This window comes from Pyrgilauda ruficollis, unplaced genomic scaffold (assembly GCF_017590135.1).
Source record: "Pyrgilauda ruficollis isolate IOZ18807 unplaced genomic scaffold, ASM1759013v1 scaffold138, whole genome shotgun sequence".
Lineage (NCBI taxonomy): Eukaryota > Metazoa > Chordata > Aves > Passeriformes > Passeridae > Pyrgilauda > Pyrgilauda ruficollis.
The window spans coordinates 341,332-368,800 of NW_024512321.1; the positions used below are offsets into that span (position 1 = coordinate 341,332).

At 41.5% G+C, this 27,469-nt stretch overlaps 1 protein-coding gene across 1 annotated transcript in view; it reads right to left on the reverse strand.

Annotated features, from left to right (window-relative positions):
- The window catches only part of TSNARE1 (t-SNARE domain containing 1), a 452,796-nt gene that overhangs the window by 163,846 nt on the left and 261,481 nt on the right, over window positions 1-27,469 (reverse strand). Inside the window, exons 12-13 of the mRNA XM_041459558.1 lie at window positions 14,535-14,607; window positions 2,475-2,557 (exon numbers count right to left, since the gene is read on the reverse strand). Coding sequence (XP_041315492.1) covers window positions 2,475-2,557; window positions 14,535-14,607 — 156 coding nt within the window. The remainder of the gene's footprint in view (window positions 1-2,474; window positions 2,558-14,534; window positions 14,608-27,469) is intronic.

Genomic DNA, 27,469 nt, shown 5'->3' on the forward strand with positions numbered 1-27,469 from the left:
AAAGCAGCTCACCCACAGGGACATCTGGCTGATCGCTCTCCCAAACCCATCCCAGATATTTCCAAAACATCCAAAACCAGGAAAAACACCAGGAAGGACGACCTGCACTCACACTGCATTATCCAAATGTATGCAAGGGACATCAGCCTTCCTCCCTACAGCATCCCTGAGGGCTGTGGCACCAGGGCCCTTGCTGTCCCACCATGGGGACCGTGTCCCTTTGGGTGTAAGAAGAGCAGATTTTGTGGCACACAACACAAGAGGCATCTTGACCAACCCCTGGCCAGCAGTGGAAGTGACAAAAATGTCACTTTGTTTTCTGTTCATGGTGACAGAGAGTGATCTGGGTTTATGTTGGAACCCTGGATGCTGAGAATTTTAGACTTTCTGTGCTGACAGGCACTGACGCCCAAGAGAACACTGCATTTGACCTGAGTCCGTGGAGAAGGCTTCCAAAATTGAATGATAGAATTGAGATTATGGGTGTAGAGTTTGAACAGGAGTGTGTAATATCACAGGGTGGAAAACTTAGAGTTTAAGGTTTTAGAATGTAGTAGTATGTATACAGCAAGGTGGAGGTTTTAGGGATGACACTGGTCCCTCTTCTTCACCTTCTCCATCGGTTTGAGTGGTTTTGTGTAATTGGATAAAAAAGTCTGCATTTCGGGCAACAGGTGGTTGGTTATTGGGTTAAAAATAAAAATAATTTAGATGTCATTTCCTAACTGGACAGTTTATCCTTAAAAGGTCTTGTAGAAAGAGGGACAGGTCTCCATTTTCAGTTTGTTAAAGTGCTGTAGAACTCAGGGTTTGTGAGACTGTAATATAAATAAGAACTAATAAACATCTGAGTCTGACCAAGAAATACTGTCTCGTGCATTAAATCCCAACGCTGGCAATAAAGAAGCAAAGACTCCGCAGGTTTATACATATTTTTCTGGTGATCCACATCCAGTAGGGTACAGAACAGTTCCCTGTGCTTCACAGGAGATCTGGATTGCACATTTCCTTTAGCAGCCAAACTTTTGTAAGTGATATTTGTCATTACGGGCTTGTTTCAAGCACAAGAGAGACTCTGTTTTTTCATGTACACCAATCAGTTCATATTTATGCCCTTGGCAGGGGTTGTCTCACTAAAATTGGCTTTATCTTTATCCTGAAGAACATATCTGAGGGAAAAAGGGCCTCCTGTCTGGGCAGGCTATTTCAGCAGCTCCTGCTGGCTGAAGAAAGCAGAGCCTTTAGACTCTGCTGCATTCATTTTCTGCCTGACTCCTCTTTGACCTTCTTAGCCAAAGTCATCATTAACTCATTTGCAGCTTTGCAATCAGCTCTACAGTCAGGTCAAGTATTAAATCCATTCCAGTTTCATTTTAGACTTCATGTAACAAGTTATTTTCAAAGTGAATGCAGGATTACATGCAGGGCAACACACATTATCTTAAATATATATACATTAAAAACCAACATGTAGCTGAAGACAGTGCTTATTTTCTGCAATACCAAAGTTCTACAAAACTCAATCTTATTACCCAAAATTGGGACAATGTGTTTCACTGGAAATGAGCTGCAGATAATTTTACAAACACATCACTCCATTGCATCAGAGTGGAATGCCTGTGAGTCTTTCTCCTCTGGTCTGGAGGTTTGCCCCAGAACTTGAGAGTTCACTGTGTCCAAGGACAACTAACAGGCACCATGGGACCTCAGCTACATTTTGTCCAAACTCCAGACACATTAAAATCACCAATTTATGCTTGAGGAAAAAAAGAAAACTAGCAGGTTTTTCTTCTGTCTGTCACAATGCAATTGATAACAATTTTTTGATTTTTCATTCCCCCACCCCCCTTCATCTCCCTAGAAAGTACTAACTATAACCATCAAAAAGTTCTTTCTGGGCAAGCTGTTTTCAAAAATATTAATGTTTTTGTGCATATGTGTGTGTGTGTGTGTGTATGTTTTATTCTTGCTCCAATGAAGAAAAAAAAACACAATTCACAAAAAAAATCCCTCAAATTGCTTTTGAAAAGTGCTGAACACCACCACCACAGCCATTATTCACCAACCACATCATGCTGTTTGACAACTCAAGTTGTTTTCTTAAAGTACTGCTGCCTGATTATAAGGAAACACACCAAACAGAAGCACATATGCACTTAAATGATGTGTTTTTATGGTGTCTTTCCAAGAAAAACAGTAGCTAATTGTTGACTTTCCTACTGGGAAATGTCTGTTTAATATGCAGATTTCTTAATGACTACTCTAAAGCAAATTGTCTGTGCTATGGTAATCTAATCATATATCCATCTATATTTTTATATATAACAAAGTTCAGTTCCTACTTAGAATATGCTTTATCGTCTTGCCAGGTAGCACAAATCTGTGTGCCCAGTGCTTCACAGCTGCCAGGTGTTTTGTTTATTGTAAATACTATCACTGAAAGCATTTGTAGGGTTTTTTTTCATCCCACTTACTTGGTGCTGACTTGCTTTTGCCAACTGCTCATTGGCTGATTCTACGTTGGAAGAAGAGGCCTCAATGTTGGCTTCAATGCTATCTGCAAATTAAAAGAAGATAATTACAGGGTAAGAACCAAAAAACAAAGGTTTTACACCTACAGCAATTTAGCAATTTACTCATGGGCATAAAGAGAGGAGCAGCATCTTGTTTGTGACCTGTATTTCTGCAGGGAAGGAGGACCAACACCCATTTTGATGAACATCCAACCCATCACTCAGGGTGACTGACAGCTGACAGGATGGAGGTGCCTCTCATCCCATTCCTTCTGAAATCAATGGGAAGAGTGACAGGGAATTCAACAGAAAGTGCCTCAAGACTGGCAAATTTACTGGATTAAATTACAGAAGGGACTTGGCACCTCAAATTATCTCGTTATTAGAGCTCAGGGATAAGATTTGCGTGGGTCCATGTGGGTTATTGACCATGCCCAGGTGTCTGCTCTTGATCAAATCATCTCAGACAATATCACTGAGAGCAAACCCATGGTGTGCAATTCCTCCTGCTCTCCTAATCAGGAGGTGATCAGATCAAGCAAACCACAAGCCCAACTCCTGGACCACATTTCCAAGCTGCAGTGGGGGTCTGTAAAATGGCTCAGACTGAGAAAAAATGCTGGAATCTACAATGAAATGAGAAGAATCTCACCCTACATTGCTGTGCTTGGCACTGGAGGAAGCCTGGATCAACCAGAAGGAATCAAAATGAGAATGGAAAAGAAAGATTATCAGCTACCCATCACAACTGAGTCCCTACTTCCATCAAAATTAAATATTAACTTTGACTCCTGACTGTGCTTAGAAAGCAAGACAGCTATGGTATAAAATTTGCAAAAAAGGTTTTGTTTTTCCAGCAGAAATCTTGGAAATCTCGACCCCCAAGACATATGCAGCCAATAATTTCTGCTCACATTGGAAAAGGATGTGCCCTTGGTCTGTTTCTTGATCAAATGGGTGGTTTTGAGCACAAAATACACCACAGAGTGCATGAACTCAATCAGGAGAACTCAGCCTCAGGTAGAAATTGGAGAATAAAGTTCCAGGGATTTCTCTAATCCTTAATAAAACCAATGGAAATTCTTCAATTAAATAGTATAAGGAGTTGGATTAAGGCACGCCACAAAAGATTCAAGTAATTTATTCTTTAAGGTTCTAAAGGAAAGAACAGGAATTAATCTTGCCACTTGTGTGGTGGACAAAGAAAATGAGGGTTTGCAGATAATTTGTGGAAAGTGCTTGCTTTCACATTTTGTCATTTTTAAATGAAACTGTTTTAAAGTCTGTTAAGGTAATTAAGCACTTATAACTCAAAATAAAATAAATTTTTAGAAAAGCAAAGAAAAGAAAAAAAAAACCACAAACAAAAGAGAAAAAGAGCAAAACCCCAAGTGCCTAATCAATGTCACAGAACTTGGTCATTTATAAAGCTCCTTGGGATCTTAGTGCAGACACCCTTCACTGCTCAACATCTCTTAAAGGCTGATTGGCCTCAGAAAATGAATCATTTAGGCAGAGAGGAGCTACAGAGGAGAAATGTATTAAATATCTCCTTCTAAAACAAGAGTTATCTGTCTGCACTTCTCCTGGGGAAGAAGGAAATCATAGAAGCAGCTTAATTTAGCTCCCTTAAAAGGCCCTCCAGAGGAACCCAACGCTTTCCTCTGCCTGCAGGGAGGCCTGAGGAGATTTGCCTTTGTTAGATAAAATTAAACACTGTGCACACTCCTTTAGTGCTGCCTGGAATGGAAGAACCACACCTCAGGCACAGCTTTTGTGAATATCATCTCTGTTTTTCCCAGCACAGGCTTTCCCAGGTAAGAAAGATGTGCTCCATGTCCTGGATGAGTTGATGGCAAGTCACAGAAGAAGCTTGGCCTTGGTGGAACTGTTTCTGCTCATTCCTTCTGCCAGTGGGGGAATATCAGCCTTGGAATAAGTAAAGCACCCATTTAAATCCTATTTTTTGAAGCAACTTGTAATCCTGAGGCACAGGGGAAAAACTAAGACAAACAAAAAAAAGCCCCACCAAACCAGCTCTAAAACTCTACAGTAATGAGACATAAATATGTAAAGCAATTTAACCAGGTATTTCTGCTGATTAACACAGGGAAGCAAGGCAAGGAAAGAGAATTTGGCTCAAATCACAAAGAAGTAATCAATAATTCAATGATGTTAATAAGTCAATGAAGAATATGTCACTGACAGACATTTCTTTGTGAATCTTTGCTGAACAAGTGGTGGTTCACAGCCTCGTCCTGGCCACTTTCAGGCTCCTACCTCACTTGGGAATGGAGAGACAAGGGTGGCAGGGTCCTCAATAGGCTGAAAAAACCTGCTGGAGGGATCTGCCTTTTCCTTTACCTTTGGCACGAAGGGACAGTGAGTTTGTTCCCAAACAGATGAAATAATCCAGCCCTGGGTCCGGAATTTCTCAAAGAAACTGAATCCCACAATGGCTTTCTGCCTTCAGACTCTGATGACAAATTTATTGTGCAATTTGAGAACAAAAATCTCAAGGGGATGCAGTCGACATTTTGATAAACTCAGGGATAGTGCTGCACCAAAGCAGATGGTGTTTGCAACCAAATATATCAGACAATTAGGAAAATATTTATCATTTTTCATTTAAAACACAGTCTTGCAATAACAGTAGCTAAGATGACAGAGCTAGCCAGGATTTAGATTCAATTTTTTATGATTTTATGACACATTTATCATGCAGAGATGGAAATAACAATGACCCCAAGCGGTATCTTTCAATTCCAGCTATTTATCTGTGTTCCTGAGATCAAGCCCTTCTAATGACCAACAGGAGTCTTATATGGGAAATTACTGGATTGACAGTGGCTGGAGTGGGGGTTTTGCCCTAATCTTTCAAGGAATCACTCACATGACCTGAATTTTTACAGCAGCAACAATGGATTGGTTTCACAAGGCAGAATTTCAGCTAAACCACTTGAAAGAGAGAAAAGTGAGCTCGTGAATGAGAATTTTTAAATGCTCCCACTTGGCAGTAACCAAAATGGGCCCCTTCAGGTTTTCATAGTATGCTTTTATTTTTAGCACTTTAATAAGCTTAACCCTCTTTTATGGCGACAACTTCTGGCTAAAAATAATCAATATAGCATACTGAGAGGCACAGTAAAAAGAAGAAGGCAAAAAAAAAAAAGAAAAAAAGGAGTATTTTGGTAATGCATAGAGGTTTCTTTCCTAATTAAAAACCAGGTTTGGAGGGAAATTGCTTTCAGCATGAAAATGAATTTTGCCCATTTGAATTGCCATGTACTTGGAAAGTTTTAAGTGTCATTCCACGAACAAAAGGCCCTCAGGCTTAGTGAAGACAGAACTGTGGATTTTAAAGGGAAGGAAAACGATGACAATTCTTCCAGAGCAAAGTTTAAAATGGCTCAGGATTAGTAATTTGCAAACTTCAATGTAAACATCGAGTTACAAATTCTGCACACGAGAAGATTTATAAAATAATCATGCTCATATGTTAAATTCAGGATAAATGGGTCACACTGGCTTAGATTGGTGCAAGAAAATACAATTTTCAGCACTGTGAGTCATCGGGAGCTGTGGTTATTGCTTCCAAAAAAGGCAGATAGAACTTACCTTCCCATCTGATTTTAGCAGAGCTCTAATTCTTCCTCACAACACATCACAGCCCTCAGAGGCAAGGACTGAGGCACTGAACAACCACTCAGCACCATTTTCTAGGCAACCTTGGAAAGAGTATTTAAAGTACCCTAAAATGTCATAACCAGCTCTTCCCGTTGGTTTTCTCCAGCCAACAGCCCGAACCCCTTGGTCTGAATGAATAAAAGTGGCTACAGGGCAACGGCCAAACGACATCGTAAATTCACAGCACTTTTTCTCCTGAATGATTTATTCTGTCCTTGAAATGCATCTTGGAAATGTCAAGTATCTGCTGCATATGGATGGGCTGAAAAATGGTACTGCCCTGCCAGAGGTTTGCCATGCCTGCCAGGATACATCTCCCAGGGATTTAAAATTCAAACATTTTTCCTGTGTGTATCTGTTGGAAAACAACACGTCCTGTCAGAGAATGAGGCACCTCCTATCACCTGCTCGGTGCTGAATGGCAGAGTGCAGAAATATTATCACTTTGGCATCTGCAAAGCAATTTACTGTTCTTTCTTACAGAGAGAAGTGCCCTCAAATTCCTGATGTTTGCCACTGAAGAAGGGTGAGCATATGAAAAGTGTCCTGAGGGTGAGTGACCACTGCACACTCATTCACCCATCCAAGGGCTCCCAAATTCCCACATGATGCTCTCAAGTGGTCCGAGATAATCAATCCAAGGCTCCACCTTTAAACCCTTTAATACATGAGGGCATTGTATCACAACAACAGACCTGATTAATTTTTCCCTATTTCCTTCTTTTTCTGATTTAAAAAAGTTATTTCAACAAGAGGTGGGGTTCTTTTGGGCTTTTTTTTTTTTTTTTTTTGTGAAGTAATTTATGGGTGTGACAGATTTTTTTTATTCACCAAATAATCTCTGAAAGTAATTTACAGGGCAAAGCAGCTCAAATGGCTTTGAAGGGGAAATTCCAGAGAGCTGCCTGTAGCACACCCTTTCTTTTCACAGAATCAGAGAATCATGGACTGATTTGAATTGGAAGGGGCCTTAAAATCATGTTGTTGCAACCCCTGCCATGGGCAGGGACACCTTCCACAGTTTCAGGTTTCTCCAAGCCCTGTCCAACCTGGCCTAGAACTCTTCCAGGGGTGGGGAGTCCATAACTTCTCTGGGCAATCTTTTCCTTGTGATTTACACTCAATACATTTTTTTTTTTTAATTTTGTAAGACATCCTCGTTAAAGAAAAATAAAATATGTTTCTTTAAATTAAAAAAAAAAGACCACGTTTTTTTTTTCCAAATTCATCTCGTGAATTCAAACAGTTTGAACAAATCCCTTCATTTCATTTGTTTGCAGCATTTTTCAGAAGTCTGTTTTTGTCTGTAATTAACACAAAACTCACTTTCCATTACACAGCTGAGTTATCAAGCCCTGTTGCTGATGAAAGAAGTTTCAGTCTGAGTTTGTCACCAGAATAATAAGGTTGGAAAGGGTGTGGATTCATAAAAATAAATATATTTTATTTCTCCTTGCTGTCTCGGAAAGATCATATATTTTACCTACCAAGTAAGGTCACTGATATTTACAACTTGCTTGACCTCTTTTGCTTTACATGGCTCGTTTGATTTACTTAAAATGCTCAAGCCACGTTTCCCAAACAGTCTGGCAGAGAATTGCACCTCCCAGCAGAAATAAACCACCCACCTGAGCAGCTTCTGCCTTTCTGACATTTACTGCTCAATTGCAGCATTATTAGAAACTGAGACCACGGCAGTTCTAACTTCCCAAAAACTGCTTTGGATAAATTGATGTGAGAAGAATCCTACGGGTGGCAATAAACCTTGTGGAAGGAAGAGCCTTGCTTCTTGTACAAAATTAGCTGGCTCATTAACTGTAATTATACCAGCCCAATCACATTATGAGGGTCAAATACAGAAATAAACACAGCAGACAAATCTTTAGGCATTAGGAAATTTGCAAGTGTAGAGTTGCCCATCACTCTTCTCCTTGTAAACCAGCACGGGCTGTCTTACCAGCACTGCCAGCACGAGAGCTGAGTGTGAGAGTCCCTATGCAAGGGATGACACAAAAATCACACTCACAGAGAGCAGGAGGAGGAGGAGGAGAGAAGCACAAAAGCTCATGCAGTTTTTGTGTGGTTTGTTATCTCAAGTAAAATGAGTCGGTCAGAGATCACAGTAGCCCACACGTGGCTCCAACAACTTTGTCACAGCAGAGGTCACCCAGCAGTGCCTCACAGGAGACTGAGGGTGTCCAGCCCTGTCCAGAGAGCTGTCAGTGGAGGCCACCACTGCTGCAGTCCAGATAAACAGGGAAAGGTGAGTGGTACAGAACACACCACAGAATCACAGAATTATTTCATTTAGAAGATACCTTAGAGATCACCTCGTTCTAACCCTCTGCCATGGGACACCTTCCACTAGGCCAGGCTGATCAGAGACCCATCCAACCTGGCCTTGAACACCTCCAGGGGTGGGGCAGCCACAGCTTCTCTGGGCAACCTGTGCCAGTGACCCACTGACCATGTCCTTCAAATTGTTGCCTACAAGGCAATTAGGATAATAACACCATAAGGATAATAAAACCATACAATTTCAGCAGCTGGGGTGGTTTGCAATAAAGCTTTGTTAGACTTATCAGAAACACAGCTGAGCACATAATGAAGGTGAACAAAGAGGTGGGAAGTTGCTTGGGAAGTGGAATAGATTCAGGAACACCCCAGTGTGCCCTTCCTTCATGGGCTGTGCTCTGTACTGACACATTACTCCAGGTCTTATCAAGTGTCTGAAAGCAACACAGCCAAGAGATTTCCCAACCCATCAGGAACCAATAAGACCATAAATGTACACATCTCCTCTGAGATCACTTCGGGATCTCAACCAAATGAGAGACTTTGCAGGCCACATTCAACTGATCAGAGATATTAAAGCTGTTACATTCAGGTATTTGGGGACTGTTCTCGAGATGTGTTCATTTTCTGCAGATGTCCCAGCTGAGGCACATAACCTGGTAGGGTTTAGTTAAGGATCCAGCTGAAAGATTTCCCAGCTCAGTTTGCAGTCTGACAAGAGACTCCTGGCTGTGCCATCCAGGCAGTCAGACTGGAGGAGGATGTGCTGATGGGCCCTCTTGACAGTGTTTACTGTCAAACCAGCCTCCAGGTCAGAAAGGTCTGATTGGACTTGATTTCACAGGAAAAAAACAAAACAATACATTAAAAAAAAAAAAAAAAAAAAAAAAAAAAAAAAAAAAAAAAAAAAAAAAAAAACACCAAAAAAAAAAGCAAACCCCAAACTGAAAAACCCTCCCCGCATTCCAAAGCTTCCAAAATAAGCAACCCATTTGCTTGAGTAAATACCTTTTCCTTTGAAGGAAGTTTATTGCTATTGTTACCATCACTAGGCAATTAGTGACAATGTGGCACTTCTGTGAATGGCACCTTAACTCAAGGGCTGAACACATTGGCCCATCAAGAAATTTCTGCTGACCGAAGGAAAGCAACAGCTACCATGTCTTTAATTCTTTTTCCAGGTCTCTGGGCTCCAGCCTGACAGATACCAGGCAGAGTTGTTTGTTAAGTGAAGGAACATCGACTTTAGATCATGTTAAGAATTTTTTTCACCCAGTTATTTTTAGATATCAAGACTGAAGTGAAGTGAAAGCCAAGTAGCACCAACATCTAAGCCTGGATAAGTTTTGGTCTAAAAACGAAGTCTGAGGAAATCTTAAGCTTGACACAGTAGGACATTGATCTGTTCTGAGGAGGCCACCAAGTTAATTAGAGGGATGGAGCACCTCTCCTAAGAGGACTGGCTGAGACAATTTGAACTGTTCAAACTGGAAGAGAGAAGGGTTTTGGTAATCTAATTGTGGCCCTCAAATACCTGAAAGGAGCCTGTGAGAAAGATGGAGAGAGATTATTTATAAGAGTCTGGAGTGTGGACAGGAGGAAGTGGATTAAAACTGAAATAGAGTAGGTTTAGTAGGAAGAAATTCTTCCCTGTGAGGGTGGGGAGGCCCTGGCACAGGTTTCCCAGAGAAGTTGTGGTTTCCCAAAAAAGCCCTATCCCTGGGATTGTCCAAGGCCAGTCTGGATGTGGCTTGGAGCAACCTGGGATAGTGGAAGATGGTCCTGCCTATGGCAGGGTGTTGAAGTGGTGAATCTTTCAGGTCTCTTCCAACCCAAATTCTCCTATGATTCCATGGTTCTTTCAGCCAGTGAGATTTGCTGTGCACAGATAGATTTGTGTACATTCATTCTGGACAAAGAGCTAGAGAACTGGTAAACTCCTTCCTGTGTTGTTGCTCTTGCAATATTAAAATAGGTGGCCACTGTGTGAGCTTGGGACCTTTTCCCATTTTAGGAGTTGGGAAGGTTACAGACACATTAAGCTTGATTCCCGAACTGCTCAAAAGATGCTTTTAAAAGCGTAAAATCTTTTCAGAACAATTGTGGGTCTTTCCTTGTGGCTTTGTGAAATGCAATGGAGCTGTAAACAGTGATACACAAAGCTTGGTTCCAGAACTGCTCAAAAGAGCCAGAAATGTGATGCTTTTAAAAGCGTAAAATCTTTTCAGAACAATTGTGGGTCTTTCCTTGTGGCTTTGTGAAATTCAATGGAGCTGTAAACAGTGATAGAAGTGGTGGAAGTTGAATTAGAGCAGTTTAGATAAGGGCTGTAGGTTTTGAGTGTTATGCTGGCATAACTTTCAAGGTTCCATACACAGGTAGCATGGAAAAACAGCTTTTCCAAATCACTGATAATTTCCTTTTGCCATGGGCAAAAAAAAAAGAGCACTAACTCCTATTAGGTCAACTTTCTTCTCACTTACAAGGCAAACAGAAGCCTACAAATTGGACAAATATGCACTTGCTTTCATCAGGTTCCAATACAAATATTGGCAGCTGTGTTGTTGACACTTCTTCAGAGCAAGTGAGGATTTAAGGATTCTCTTCTCTCTAACAGCAGACACAAAACTGATTCTGTGGAAGTTTGCATACATACCCCAGTACCACCAATCAAAGTAGAAGCTTGCAAATGTAAAATACTGGCTCATTGTGAAATACTGGGAATGTTTCAGACTTTTGGGGAATTTACAGCTCAGCTGAGTGTCCATCTACAAGTATGGAAAGGAGTGATTGTTGCTGTTACAATTGCCTCCAACAGAATTTACTTCTCACAGTGCCAAGCCTTGAATCCTTGGATGCTTTGGCTTTAGAATCCTTCTGCTGCCATGACAAAAAAAATTATTGGAGATGAACCTCTGCTGGCCCTCTGCTCTGGAGATCTTTCCATTTGTACATCAGATCCCCAAAGGTGTCCTCAATGCATGCCAGAATGTCCTGGAGTATTTATGCCCTGCTGTGTTGTCCTTCCTGGTGTGGTTGAAATCCCTGTGAGGACCAGAGCCTGCAAAGGTGAGGCTGTTCCTCACTGTCTGTAGAGAGTGTCATCCACTTTGCCTGTCCTCCTTTTAATCCTGACCCACAAACTTTCCATCAGATTCTCATCCATCCCCAGGCAGCATCCCAAGCACTCCAGCTGCTCTCTCTATGAAGGGCAGCTCTTCCTTCTCATTTTCCTATCCTGCCCTTTCTAAAAGAGCCTGCATCCCTCCAAGGCAGCACTTCATCAAGGGGCCAACCCACCACATCCCCATGATCCCAACAAAACTGCAGCCCTGCAACTTCACACAGATCTCTTAACAACTCAGGTTTGTTCCTGATAATTTGTGCATTCAGCACCTCAGAGTGCCCAGTTCCTGCAGAGGATTTGGGATATTTGACCATGATGGTGGTGCCTGGTAGGCACTTCCCTGCCCACACCTCATTTTGGTGGCTTTGGGAACCTTTCCTGCCACAGCACCCCTTTTTCCAGCAATCCTGTCCTCTGCTCCCACAGGACTGCTGGCCACACTTTCCCTCTCCCACCATTATTAAAATTCTCCTTATGTGCTGGATCCCATCTCTCCAAAGCAGCTGCAAATCCCCACACAGGGTCCCATTGAACCACAAACCATGTCAGCAACACCAATTCTACAGCCAATTATGATTTTCTGCTATTAGTGTCCTCCTCCTTGCCCTCTTTCCCCTCACCAGCAGCCCATGTGATGAAGCTGCACTTGGATGTTTTTGCCAAGAGCTCCTGCAGGATTCTGTTGGGAAGACTCTGATGATTCCCACCTAACCCAGGCCATTGGCTTCTTTTGGTTTCAAAGGCTTGGGCTCACTGATATGGTGATTTATAATTGAATATTTGTATCAAAGAGATGTTATGACCAGGAACTTGGGCACAGAGTTTGTTTGCAGAAGACGCAAAATAACAGAGATATCCTCTCCCAAGTCCGCATTCTATTTCTTCCCTGCATAACAGAAATTGCTCTCTCCCCTAGGGAGTGTTATCAGAGTGTTCATTAAGGAAGTGGCCCACATGCCAGAAAAACTCCTTCTAGATTTTTGTGAGAAGCAAGGGTTGCTCTGCCTGTGCCATGCACAAATCACACAAACTCTCCCCACAATTCTCCCCAGCTCGGGTGATCCAAAGAGGGGTTTTCTCTGGGAGCATTTTGATGAGGGGCTCATCTCATATTCCCTGGGTTTATATTTTCCCTGAGTTTCCTAGACAAGCACACACAGAGCTTTCATTCCATGCATGTCAGAGGAATTGACTAAAAAAAATATAAAGCAAGTGCCAAGAGAGCTGTCTCTTGTCATCATGGAATTTTCACTGTGGGGGTTTCAACATCTCTTGCCTCCTGATTCTTTATCGCCCTTACTTTTGTGTAATATGAATGTCACAAGATAAACAGTGGGACCCTTCAGCAATTGGTTGGGAAGATATCTCGATTGCCTGTCAGGATTAAAAGATAGTCCTTAAAAAAACCTGTTAAAAATCTGCTGGAGCGTAAGAGGAACAACAATAAAAAAAACACAAAAACCTTATTCTGGCTCAAAGACAAAATGTCCTACTTAGTCTAACAGCTTCTCCCAGGGAAGTTAATACTGGGATGGCTTCTATGCATGGGTAAAGTCCTAAAGTAATAAATATTGCCTTAAGAAAAGGAGTTGTGAGGATCTTGAAGCTAGCTGATGTATGTTGTCATGTCCCTCAAGGCATTAGCATCTGATGTGCTTTTAGAGATGAATCAGGCTCCAAAGTTATCCATGCAAAAAAAATAAGCTTTCAAAACAGCATCAAGAGGGGAAAAAATAAAAGAAGAAGAAAAAAACTCTAAAAAACCTGATTTTAAATATAATTTTGATTTTTTTTTTGCTGTCCCTGTGAACCTGAGCGGTGTCTCTCAGAGAGGTGTAGATCACTCCTTTCAGTGTGAAAGGAAGTATCTTATGGTAATGGAAAGTTGCAGAGATATGAACTTGCCAAAGAAATCCAGAGTGATTAATAAGCAGCAAAGAGTTTCTGCTGTTGAAATCTGCATATGGCTGTCTCAGGACTTGTTCCTGCTCTCAGGAGCACCAGGGAGAGTTCCAGCTGAGCCTTTAGGTGAGAAATATCCCCACAAATTCTGCTGCTCTTGTGTTTAGATCCCTCAACCAGGGATTAGCTCCCAATTTTGAAAGTGGGCAGTTGTTCCAGAAGTACCACATATTATTATTGTGTGTACAAAAACAAGAGATAGAGAAAAAAAGTCTGATTTTTCTTCACATCATTTCTGAGCACATTTCATGCTCAGAAAAGAGCAGTGACAAAGGTCAGAGAGAGCTGATCTAAAGTGTCTTCTCCCTCTGTTCACAAGAACTGGTGGCTCCCAGTGATGGGCTGCTCCTAAAGACAGGACTAGGAGTGACTCTCACCTCTTTCCCAGTTTTCTCCACCCAGTTTTTTCCTAGTCATTGGTAGTTACAGAACAAGAGCAGATCAACTAATGGGCAGAAACTTCAGACTTTACATGAGCACATCTTGATGTCAGGCTTCTGTAAATTTAATTAGACACACCCTGCTATGTGGAATGAAAATTCTATTTGGAAACAAAAAGCTCCTTAATTTTCACTAATTTCATCAATAATCATCATAATAATTGCCACTACTATTGTTTTTTAATTACAGTTCCAGGTAGAAAGGAAGAATTGGATCCCTTCCCAGTTAATGTTATATATTCTCCAGCTTCCTTTTTTGCAGTCAAAGGGGAATGGATTTGTCTCCCTGTGAATTCTATTTTATGCTAAATATACCAGCAAACTGTCCATAACATAAGAACCTTATTGCACAGGGCAGCTTGTCAGATCCAGACCTCTCTGGGTATACAAAATGCTCAAAACACAGGGAAAATAATCACAGCATCAACAAAGGGCTGCTCGTGAGGGACAAAATCACGTTGGAATGGTGGAAGGGGGTAATGGAGCTCATAATTTTCATGTGACACCTACCTATTGTGTCTCCTTGCTCGTGCACCATGGAGGCCAGGTCTTTGATGATCTGGTTCACATCCAGCATGTCGCTCTGGAAAGACAGAAATCCTAACATTACCCAGGAGTGGGGAATATCCAAGTACAAAAGGCACATTCCACAGTCCAGCTTGGCAAAGAAAAACACAAAGCAAGAAATCTTCAGTGGTGTAGATGCAAAAGGGAAAGTTTTGATGCTCCCATAGTAAAAAATTCCCTCAGAGCCATGCTTTGCTGGATCCAAGTCAGGCAGCTGACTCAAGCTTTGTGAGAGGAGCAAGTGGAATGATCAGATTTTATGCTTGCTTTTCAGAATTGTGGAGCACTAAGGAAAAACAACAATAAAAACAACAGTGGCAAACACTTTTCTTTCTAAAAAAGTTATTGGTGATGCAGGCCATTCCTCCCAGACTGTTTTCTCCTGCACAGAAAAAGGCCATCTCTCAGCACAGCATCTATCTGATGCTATTCATAAACTGATGGATACAATCAAAAACTCCCTGAATTTGAAATTGCCTTATTGGTAGGGTAATAAGGAAAGAGCTATTTGATGAACAGATTCATTTATATGTTTTCAAGTAGTTTAAAAAAAATAAAAAACCGTAACTGCATTCAGCTCTGAAATTTTCTCTGTGAAAACACAGCAAATTACCCATGAGTTTGTTTCCTTCATTTCTGAACACTTACCATATAAAATAGCAAATGTGAGCATATGTTGACATCATATGACACTGGGTCTTGTAAAAAGAATTAGTTTAGCAATGATAGACATAATAATATAGACACTGCTAAATGCACTACCAGCAAGGCAGCATTGCCAGAGCAGAAAAAAAGACACTAAAAAAAGATGTATATATTTTTTTTCAGCCCTACAAGTCAGAGAATCACAGAAACATTGAAATGGGCAGGAATCTTTGGAAATTATTTAGTCCAACAGCCCTTCTCAGAGCAGACAACTAAAGTAGGGTGCTCAGGGCATGGTTTTTTGTGCCTCCAAGGATGGAGATTCCACAGACTTCCTGGCAAAATGTAAGTCCATGGAATCCTGTGTGTTGTTTCAGCATGGCTGGATGACAGACACCTACCAAATCTGCTCTATCACTCCCCTCTGTAAGTAAACAGAAACTGAAAATATAATGAAGGGCTCATAAATTAAGGACCAGGAGACCTCACCCTCCAAATATCATCATGGGCAAACCAGACAGATATTAATTGAATTTATTACTAACAAAATCAGAACAGGATAATGAGAAGTTTCAGAATTGTGTGGACACAATCCTGTGCCTGTGCTTGAGCAGGGAGATGGGACCAGATGGCCCCACTGTGGTCCCTTCCAGCCTGGCCCACCCTGGGATTCCATGTTCATCCCAAAAGATCCAATTGCCTCCACCATGCTTTTTAAAGAACTCCATTTCCCCACTAACAAATTTAGAAAATGGTGCAAAATGAATCCTCGTACTGAAGTTTGCTATGAGAATATAACTGGCATAGCACTTCAACACGGAATGCAATAGAATTGCATCAATTTAAAATGAGGTCTGGGAGTCCCACTGTGAGTGCTAGAATAGACCAAATTGTTGAATAACTGAAGATGGAGGAAAAGCAAAAGATTGAAAAAGCTGTGAGAAATCATAATAAAGCAAAAAAAAACAAAAAAACCCCACTCCCCCAACCAAAGACTGGGTAATGCACCACAAAATGTACTTCATTCCTTCATTTGTCAAGCATAATGAAGCTTTAATTATGGATGGTATTATTCCTAACTTGTAAATACTGCAGGAAATTTTGCAAAACAATGAAGTTTAAGCAATTTGAGATTGTACTTGAGCAGCGTGTTAGTAAATCATTACTGGGAAATGAGGAGAAATTAGTGGTGATTGTTTTTTGTGTAGGGAAGTTTTCTGAGCTTTTTGTAAAAATATTTTAAGGGAGAAAGTTAAAGTTTAGCAAAATGTGAAGAACTGAGAATTAACTTTAATGTCTTGCTCTGCTCTTAACTGCTTTGCAAAAGATGATTAAGGAAAATAACATTTAAAAATATAATAATACTAAAAAAACCCAGAATGCTAATTTTTCACTCTTGGCTAAATTGTCACTGACATAATTTTTTGTGTCTGTTCCTTGCAATATAAACACAATCCTTTCTACACTTCAATCTGCTTTATTTTGTTGTGCTTCTTTTCAGCACTTTAAGTGAAGGTGGCTTAAAACTGATGAATATGTTTTTGCATGTTCATTTGGTTAGAAGAGTTTATTGCAATATATTGAATTACACGTGCCCCCACCCACCCCAAGCATTATCACTGGAATAAAACAGATGATACATTGACTTCTTAGAGGACCCTTCCCAGCTAATTGAGCCATGAGGAGTTGGGCTGTGTGTGTCCTGATCCCCAGATATTGGGTGAGGCAGGGAAGAATGAGGAAGAAAATTCAACATTGTGTGCGAACAGTGCTGGTTCAGCTTTGCCGTTTGTATTCAGGTACTTGAAACCAACCATCTGCAGCTGCAGAGTATAGATACTTTCCATAATGTTGCAATAACACTTAAAATTACTGTTTAGCAAATATGCGTCAGTGAGAGCCAGCGCTGAGTTGTGAGGAAGGGAAAAACTGCGACTACTGCACTTGAGGAAAAACTAACAGGGGTGAGTTATAAAGCACAGAGCACAAAAACAATCTGACCTAAAGCAAGAAATCTGTTGAATAATTTAACCTGGCAATGTGAAGTTTCAAAGTCCTTGATATAAGTAAGGAAAACAAAGGAAGAAATAGAAGAAAGAAAAAATAGCCAGAAATAAAGACCTTCCATAATGGAATATACCTTGGAGCTACTCTCCATCTTGCCAGGTCTGCTCCATCCCCAAGTACCTCTGAACTTGCCAGGCATCAGAGTTTGTTAGGAAAATCAGATTGCCTTTGGTTCCCCATGTTTGCACACACTTTGCAGAATTCACAATGAAATACAGCTCCTCATAAATCTCTGACTCCACAGAATCCAGGAGTGCAGCAGCCACCACCATTCCCAAAATTCTGTCTCCCTGCCAGCTAACTAGGCTGGGGCTCCCTGGGTTTTAATTAACACCAGTCTTTCCTGTCTGGCAACAATTCACTCACTATATTCTGCAGCAAGAGGGAGACAGATTTAAACTGTTCCAAATAAACCCTCTTTTCTTTTTTTTTTTCTTTTTTTTTTTTTTTTTTTTTTTTTTTTTTCCCTCCCCAAAAAGAAGAAATCCATTGTTCAGATTAGTAGACAGGATTTAATATCACCCATTCTGGAACAAAAAGAATTAAACTAGTCAACAACAAAATGAAATGGAAGTAGCTAAAGATGGCCAGAAAAGCAGAGAATTGATAGAGGAGAAAAGCAGAGATGCAAAAGAATGAGGCCCTTAAGTGCCAGATGATTAACTCTCACTAGGGGAAATTAGTTTGGGAAGTTCTTAACAGAAAATACTAGGTTAAAATATTTTGATTTAAAGATTTCTTTTGAAATTAATTTGTGAGCAAGTCAGGTTATAAAACCCAGACATTGTCACCAATGTGGGAATGATAAATCCCAGCAGCCCATTTCCCCACAGAATGAGCATTACTGAAGTATTTCTAAGACAGAAAATAAGCAAACCTCTTCTCTCTTCCACTCTCATGCTTTGTGGGGTGAAGATTTATTCACACTGAAAACTTCCAACATTACCCTGCCTTTAATGATATCCTAAGGACACTGCTGTGTTCCAGACATGGGAATGGTGTTAAATAAACCAGAGAGGGGAACATGTTCTCCTCAGAAGGACACAGAACAAATCTGTGTAGTCAATAACTCTTCTCTCACATGCAGACAGATCCCAGCCTCCCCTATCAGTGTCAGCTCAGGTCCTCAAGGGAAGGAGCATTCATTTCTAGGAATGTTTGCCTTAGGTTTGTATAAAAATGGGATCAAAAGTATCAGTGCTCTATCCTATTTAGCACGTGTGTTTACTCACAAACCAGCCATCCATTTTTTAAAGGACTATAAATTAGCATTTAAATTAATTGCTACCTCAATATTCAGGAGCTGCTGAATTTTTACAAGCGAGGTCACATTCTGACCCATCATTTATTCTGCAGCAAGCAGCCAGGAGAGCTATAAAATAAACCCCAAGGAGATCCTGAAAGATGTCCTAGAAGGCTCATGCGTGCATTTCTGCACATAGAAGCACTCCAAAACACAATAAAGCAAAACAAACCCCTTGTGCTTGTTACCTTTGGGGAAAAAAATAAAGAAACAAGGGAAAAAAAAATCAACTAACAGCCCTTTGTAGTTTCTATCATGTTTTTCCAAAGAGATGCTGAGATGTTCCTTGTGTGTTGTCCCATCTGCAACAGCTGTGGGACATCTCCTACCCTGTGGTCCACCATGTATGGACATGGAAAAACAAATCAGAGCATGGTGTTTGTCTGTCTTCATTCCTTTCTGAGAGGCAGGGGAAGGAAAGGAAAAGGAAAAAAATAATATAAAACATGAGCAAGCTTCTGATGCAACATAGGCAGAAACTAAATCTTGCTTCAGCAGCCTTTCAACAAATATTTTTCTCTTGTCTATGGCTGGGGAGAAAAAAATGACATTCAATAAATCAACCTGATTCAGCCTAAGCAACAACAGACCAGCAGAAAATTGTTTTGAGGGCAGAAGCCATCCAGAACAGCAATTACAGACTGAGTTAGGTCTCCTCTGAGACTCAACAACAGCCAGAGTGTGGAGTTTCTCTCTCCCTCTCTTGCCTGTGCACGTTCCCTCTCTCTTTTGCTGTCTTAGAGGTTTGTGTCATCTCAGGGAGTGTAAAACCATGCTGCATAATTAAAGTAGTCACGCTGAGCTTGGGGATGCCAGTCCAGCACCTGCCTGGGGACAGCAGCCCAGGAAACACAGCAGGAAGGGGGTTCCTGCCCAAAAACCCAAACGGAGAGGCTGTGGGAGGTGAGATGCCTCGAGCTCATCAGAGAGAGCTGAGGCCACCACCGAGGGCACCTCAACAGGGATGAGCACAGAGATCCTGCCAGCTGCCAGCTGGTGTTTTATTCATTCTGCCCCTGGCTGGATGTCACATGCCCACCAAAACTGCTCCGTCACTCCCCTCCTCAGCTGGGCAGGGGAGAGGAGATACCACAAAAGGTTCTTGGGGTGAGATAAGGACAGGGAGAGATCAGTCATCAGTTACTGTCACGGGCAAAATAGACCTGATTTGGGTAAATCAGTTTCATTTGTTACCAATCAAAATCAGAGCAGGGCAATGAAAAATAATATCAAATCTTAAAACACTTCTCCCCAGCCTTCCCTTCTTCCTGGACTTCACTTCCATGTTCTCTCCTGTCACCATGATACTTTCTGGAGAAATTCCCTTGCCCAGGATTTTCTCCTGGGAAGCTTCAGCTTCTCCCTGTTTTGCTGCTTTGGAATGTGATTTGGAGAATTGTTTATCCCAGCATGTGAATTGTTTTTATTTAATGACCAATCCCAGCCCAGCTGTGTCATACTCTCTGGTCTGTCACAGGTTTTTATTATTCTTTGTTTTCTAGCTTTCTGATGTATCCTTTTCTCTATAGTTTAGTATAGTTTTAGTATACTATTTGTTTTAATGTAATATAATAATATAATGAATCAGCCTTCTAAAAAATATGGAGTCAGATTCATCTCTTCCCTCATCCTGAGACTCTTGCAAACACACCAACACTCTCCCTCCAGCACTGCTGTGGCACAGGGGAATAGGGAATGGGGGCTGTGGTCAGTTTGTCTCACATTTCTCACTCCTCACACTCTCCCCCAGCTCCATTGTGGGGTCCCTCCCAAGGCAGACAGTCCCCCACAAGCCCCTCCAACCTGGATCCTTCCCAGGGGCTGCAGTTCTTCAAGTGGATCCTCCAGAGGGTCACAAACCCTGCCAGTTGTATCATCATGGAATCAGAATAGTGAAATCACAGAATGGTTTGGGTTCAAGGGACCGTGAAGATCATCTTATTCCAACCCCCTGCCATGGGCAGGGACACCTTCCACTATCCCAGGTTGCTCCAAGCCTCATCCAGCCTGGCCTTGGACACTTCCAGGGATGGGGCAGCCACAGCTTCTCTGGGCACCCTCTTCCTAATATCCAATCTAAATGTGCCTTCTACTGGTTTAAAGTCATTCCCCCTTGTCAGGGTTGTCTAAGGGAAATGTAATAACACAACCATAGGAAGAGGTAGTTTGATCTTTTAAAAACTCTTTGGATCTGGAAACAGTAGATGTGTTAATGGAGGAGGTCATCAATAGTTCTGGTTTTATGTAGATATCCTCACTTTATATTTGGGAAGTATAATAAAGCATCAAAGATCACATAAAGCATTATTTTTACTGACTGATTCTGATCTTCAAATTAATTAACACCCTAAATTTAATTTAAATTCATCAGTTTGTAAAGGTCTGTGAATTCCCTTATGTATGTAAATGTGGGTATTTATACAGGCACGTAAACACATGTATTCTCATGTACCACAAACACTCCCACCTGTATAAACAGCCACTGTATAGAGACAGACACTAATAATTTTAAGATTAACTTGCCCTGAACACACACCAGGTGTTAAATGAACATTTGAGGCTTAGCAGATTGCAGAGATATAAACATAGCCTATTTCTGTCTACAGTAGCAGAAAACAGACCTTAAATCTCAGGATTCTTTTTCCTGGCTAAACATTCTGATGTAAAATAAGCATGAGCGCTGATATGATCTGATAACAGGCAAGTAAACAAAAAACAAAAGAAAAATTTGTTTGCCTTGCTTAGTTTTAAACACAAAAAAAAAAAAAAAAAAAAAAAAAAAACAAACAAAAAAAGCTGTGTTGATTCTGTTTTGTCTTCAAGTTAATGCTGTGACAGTTTTGATATCAGGGAGAGCAGGAGTGATGTGGGCAGGAATGGGTCACATCAGAAAACTGAGATGCAACAGTTGTGTCATCATGAAATCAGAATCATAAAGTCACAGAATAGTTTGGGCTTGAAGGAACATTAAAGATCACCCAGTTCCAACCCCTGCCATGTGCAGGGACACCTTCCACTAGACCAGGCTGCTCCAAGCCCCATCCAACTTGGCCTTGAACACTCCAGAGCTGGAATCAGTGCTCCAGGTGGGGCTTCACCAGAGGGAAGAGGGATGTGGCAACAAAAGAATTATGCTACAAATTCGAGGTGCAGAACAAATGGAGAATGTTTCAAATTTCACCCACGACGGAGAAGAGTGTGAATTTACACATTTAACAGTTCCCTGCCCTTCCTTCTCCCCCACCACTCTCCTCTTCCACCAGACGCACATAAAGTCAACAAAGAGTGAAAGAGGAAGGGAGCTGCACAAACTAAGGAAATGAAGAGGGAAGTGACTTCATTATTCTCCAGAGTGAACATCAGCTCTGCTCTCCAAATGGGAATGTGCCTCAATTTAATTTCTCTTTACTGGATGTCTGATGTTCCTGCACCTTGTTAGCACAGCTGGAACAAGACTCTGGGATGTGACAGTGCATATTTGGAAGCAATAACCCTGAGCAACCTGATCCATGGCAGTGGGGTTGGAACTGGGAGATCTTTGAGGTCCCAACCCAAACCGGTCTATGATTCTATGATTTATTTTCTAAAGGTTGCAGAAGAAAGTTTCTGCACCCACACTATGAATCCAAAGTTTTGCTCTCCTACAGCCAAGTTTCTATCTACTTTACCACTAAAGAAAGATTAATATCTTTGCTTTTCCAACAAACCCTTGGGCTGGGTATGAAAGAGACTCACGGATCAGAAATATTGCTTCTGTTTTCTGATATGCTAGAAAGGTTTTTGTGGGATTTTCTGCCTTCTCACCTTTCCCAGCTCCCTGGAGTTGAATTAAGGAGTTCCTTCTGAGTTAATTCACATATGTATATAGGCTAATCAAATGGCACAAAAGTAATTACATGAAGGACCCAAAATGAACAGAGATAATGAAATGCCTGACATTGTGGCCTTTGTAGACCAGGAATAAAAACACTCAGTGAAGATGAAGGTTCTCCCAATAGAGGAAATCCATTTATATTTCAAATAGAGATTGTAGCTGAGAGTTTGTGAAATTTGCTGGCCTGACACCCCAAAAGCAAAAATTAAATACAATACAAAAGACAAACATAAAAGCCATGCAAACCAGAGCAGAATTGTCCACCAACAATAATCCACAGCCTTGTCCAAGAAAAGGCTTTTATGAGCAACAGATCCCTTTTCTTTCTGCAAGAGCTGGGCAGTAACCACAGTGATTTGATGCACTTGTCACAGAGTGTTTCATGTGGTGGGTACCTGTCCAACAGGAACTATTTGTCTGTATTGCACATTTATTTTGCTCTCCAACAGCTCCAAGGAGCCATTGGTCTCAACTGCAGAAACTGAGATATACGAGTTCTTACAGCAACCTATGGAAAAAAAAAAAGTTATTATTTTTTATATGCAATAAAAATGCTTGTTGGGGACACTTAGTCTTTTTAAAATAAGAAAATAAAATGCATTTAATATTTACAGCTCCACTTTTTTGCAGCTGCTCAGAGGAAGGTCTCCTGAGTACCAAGTCACCAAAGATATGGAAATCTGTCAGCAAACTCCAAACTCAGTTTGTTCCATGCTGACTTTTCCTTTAGCATCTCCTGCTTCCTGCCCCGGGCTGCAATGTATAAACTAATAGCAGCAGTGAGGGAAGTAGTTGTAATCTATCACCCTGACTGATACCAGCCCCAGGAAAGGCAGTTTATTGCAGGTGGTATGTTATCTTCAAAAATAGAAACCGTGCAAAGATTATGACAAAAACTTCAACACTTTCTACACTTTGTTTGCAGCACTATTAATTCTCCACTCTGGATTTATTTCCGTGGGGGTCATGCAGCCAGAAAAAAATACAATGGAGGAATTCATTTTCTTTTTAGGAGTGTTCTGGGAAGCCAAGCAATTAGAGCAATCTTAAGCTGTCATGTATTATCAATTGCTGCTCAATTATTTTACTTAAATAAAACACCGATTGCAGAGTCTGATCTGCAGCTATCAACAGAGTGATTCATTTAGGTGCACTATTTATTCTTGACAATTTAAAAAAGAATATCTAACTGAAAGGAAAGAGACAAAGGGGCCAGGGAAATACACAGCATCTTTTTACAACTCACTGCCATGCTGCCAATCTTCTGTTTAGAAAAGGCTGAAGCTGCTGTGCCCTGTACAGAGTCTGGAGACGACTCAGTCCTTATTACAAATGGAGTTCATGGGTTTGGTGCAAGAGAGGAAGGGAGTCACAATCTCTTACAGAGGTCACTGAAGGTTGGGATCATAAAATCATAGAAGGGTTTGGGCTGGAAAAAGACCTTACAGACCATCTGGTTCCAACCTCCTGCCAGGGGCAGGGCACCTAGACCAGGCTAACCAAAGCCCAGTCCAGCCTGACTCTGAGCACCTCCATGGACTGGGCATTCACAACTTCTCTGGACAACCTCCTGTTGTGCCTCACCACTCTTGTACAAAGGAATTTCCTCCTAATATGTAAACTAAACCCACCGTCCCTCAGCTCAAGCCCATTCCCCCTTCTCCTGTCACTCCATCCCTTATCCAAAGTTCCTCTCCAGCTCTCTTGGAGCCCTTTTCAGGCACTGGAAGGGATTCTAAGTTCTCTCTGGAGCCTTCTCTTCCCCAGGCTGACCACCCCCCTATTACACATCAAGTATTTCTACACAGTCATCATGGCTCAACTAATCACTGCTGCACTTTCTGAGCCTGCAATTGGTAAATTCCTGTAATCTCTCTTCATAAATTATACTTAATACTTCTTCCTCATTTATTTCCTTCTGGATCACCTCCAAATTTCTAATAGAAAAAGCAGGCCAAAATGCTCTCATTTCTCACACACCTCCTTATCATATAAAAGGTGCCAATGTCTAAGGCAGACACTAAAGGCTGTGTGACAGTTCACTTTATTTTCCAATTGTCTGTGCTCAGTATCCAGTTGAAAATTTCCAATTTCTGGTTAAAAGTATCCAACATTTCCAGTGGCACAGCTTCTTTCGTTGTCTCACTCACCAGCTGTGTCAGGAATTTATCTTCCACACACTCCAGGAACATCCAGGACTGTTTCCTCTTTGCTGTTGTGTATTTCCAGCAGACACCTGGTTAAATTGAATTCCTCCATGGGGACAAAGGCCAGTGATCATGAGGCTCCTCCCAGGTACTTCTAGAGCAATTTATCCATCTCTTCATCCTGGCTGGGCGGTCTGTGGCAGATTCCCACCAGGATTTCTGCTTTGCTGTCTTCCCCATTATCCTGACCCATAAACACTCAGCCCTATTGACACAAGGGTTACTCCACTGCCTCTCCTCCTTTGCTGTCCCTTCTGAAGAGTTCACAGAGATCCATTGCAGCACTCTGGTTGTGTGAGAATCCCACCCTGTTTCCAGCCACAGCTTTCCAGTGGCACAATGGGTTTCCAGCTCCTCCTGTTTGTTGCTCATGCTGTGGGCACTGGGGCTCTTATGTTTTCAGAAAAGCCACAATACCAGCTGCTGTCTGCCACCCCAAATCCAGAATCTCAGATTGAAATTATGGATTGCAATTCCCATCCAGTAATTAAAATGATGGGTCTGAACAACAAGCAGCTCGCTCTCTGATCAAAGGATATATAACTCAAACAATTAATCATCCATTTTACTTCGACAGTTTTGCTTATGTGTCACTGGCAGATGGGGGAGATGCTCCCAGAGAACAAAGTCTGGGTCATTTTAATCTCTAGAGGAAGGAGGAATTATTTATAGTGTAGAGTTGGTGAATTATATCTTGATTTACTGCTCAGCAATTTGCCCTGGCTCACTTCAGAGTCAGTGGGGAGCCAACACTGGGATTGTGGAGCTCAGATTAAGGGTGAGGTATTTTAAAGCTGTCTGGGACTGAGAAATACTAAGATGAAATTTTTAGAGAAATAGTGAGACAACCTTAGGCCTGTAAACTGAAAATTCTTGGGGAATCAGAAGAGAGAAAAGACAGTGAGCAGTACAAAATCCAAAGTCTGGGAATTAGAGGCCAGACATTTAATGCCAGCCCTGTGCTGCCCAGGTTGTACAGATGATGGGGGAAACAATCCAATGCATGACTTTTTGTTGCACAAAACACAGCAGGAGAATGAGCAGCAAGAATTGTGCATTTGTCAAAGGTTACCTGGTACCTTTTTAGGACAGGGCAACACCTGAGGAGGGGGAAAAGCAGCAGATGACAAACACACAAGTAGAGCAAATGAAGTGTAGATGAAAAATACTGTAAAACTGGCTCAGAAGTCATAGTTTAAAACTATTTGTTCATCAGTGAATGCTCTTTGGTAATGGACAGGAAGGATGCACAGAAAGGACTTCAACATCACAAAGTTCAACAAGGACAAATACAAGGCTCTGCTCCCTGCCTGGGACAATCCCCAGAATCTGAACAGAATGGGAGATGGAATGGGAGCAGCCTTGCTGCTGAAAATGATGTGAGAATAGCTGGTGGATGAAAAATTGACACGAGCTTGTTTGTTTATTTCCTTTGGCCATTTTGGCCATTTTGGCCATTTGCACTCAAAGCCCAGAAAGCCACCCATGTCCTGAGCTTCATCAAAACCAGAGTGAGCAGCAGGTGAGGGAGGGGATTTTATCATACCCTGACTTTGTGTGGTCTACCTGGATCCAGGACTAACCAATTTTTTTTCAGGACTGCTTTAGGTGATGGCATAGAAAGGACAGTTCATAAGAAGGTGCAGTGAAGCTCAGAAATATTTTGAGCATGTCAGAAGATATAATTAGAATTCAAAGGGATCTTGTTAAAATGGTGAAACACAGTATGGAAAAAGGGTGAAGCCAAATAATAAAAATACAAAGTTCTACAGTGAGACATAAAGAATAGTAGGCAATTTCCTGGGCAGAAGTCCTCAAAAAGGAAATAAACAAAAAAGCAAAGGTTCTGAGGGTTGCTGGGGACAAAGCTAGCATTTGTGAGATAAAATATTGTGTCCAATTTTGAGCAACAAATCTCAGGGGAACCACCTGGAGACAGATCTGAGAAAAGCCATGGGAATAATCAAAAGTGTTAGAAACACAGTCTGATAGGAAAAATAGGAATTAGTGTGGTTTTCAATGTAGAAAAAGCAGGGTGTGTGGGGTTGGAGGGGTGGGGGGTACACAAGAGATGTGATAATGCTTTTCTGACAAGTGGAACTGTTGCAAATAGGAAGGGGATAACCTGTTCTCCATATTCCCCCTCCATATGACAGAAATTCATGGACTGAAACTGCAGCAGGAGACATCTATATAAGAAGTTAATGATTCGGGTTGTTGATGCTGTCTTAGAGCTGAGGAAAGGATTTGGTGATGTTTAAAGATTGCTCTTGACTCCCCTTGTCTAATACTCAATGCAATCAATACAAACCCTGGAAATCAGAAAGAGAGAGGGACTGCCTCAGAATGCAGCCACAAACTCCCCATCAGCTCCGGTCACTAAACTGATTAAATCATGCACCTCTCCCTCAGCCTTTCCAAGCTAAGACAGCTTCAGCAAATCTCTGCTCTGTTAAACATCCTTGTCCGCAAAAAAACCCCAAGAGGTGAAGCTCAATAAGCTTTAAGCAACTTATCAATAGCCACAAAGACACTTTGTGCCATTAAATAGCAGCAGATAACAATCAGATAACAGCAAGGAACAACGGCATCTGCAGCAGGGAATCCTGACAACAGTGTGCCATCTATCAGCTGTGTGTGACAACAAACCAGAGCCAGCCCCTGTCCCAGGGGCTGCATTTAGACACCATCAAGCACATCTACAGTGACAGAGCAGATACTCCTGCTCTTACAAACCCACCAGTCACTTAGCAGAGAAGTGAGTTATCCTCCCTTCATTCCC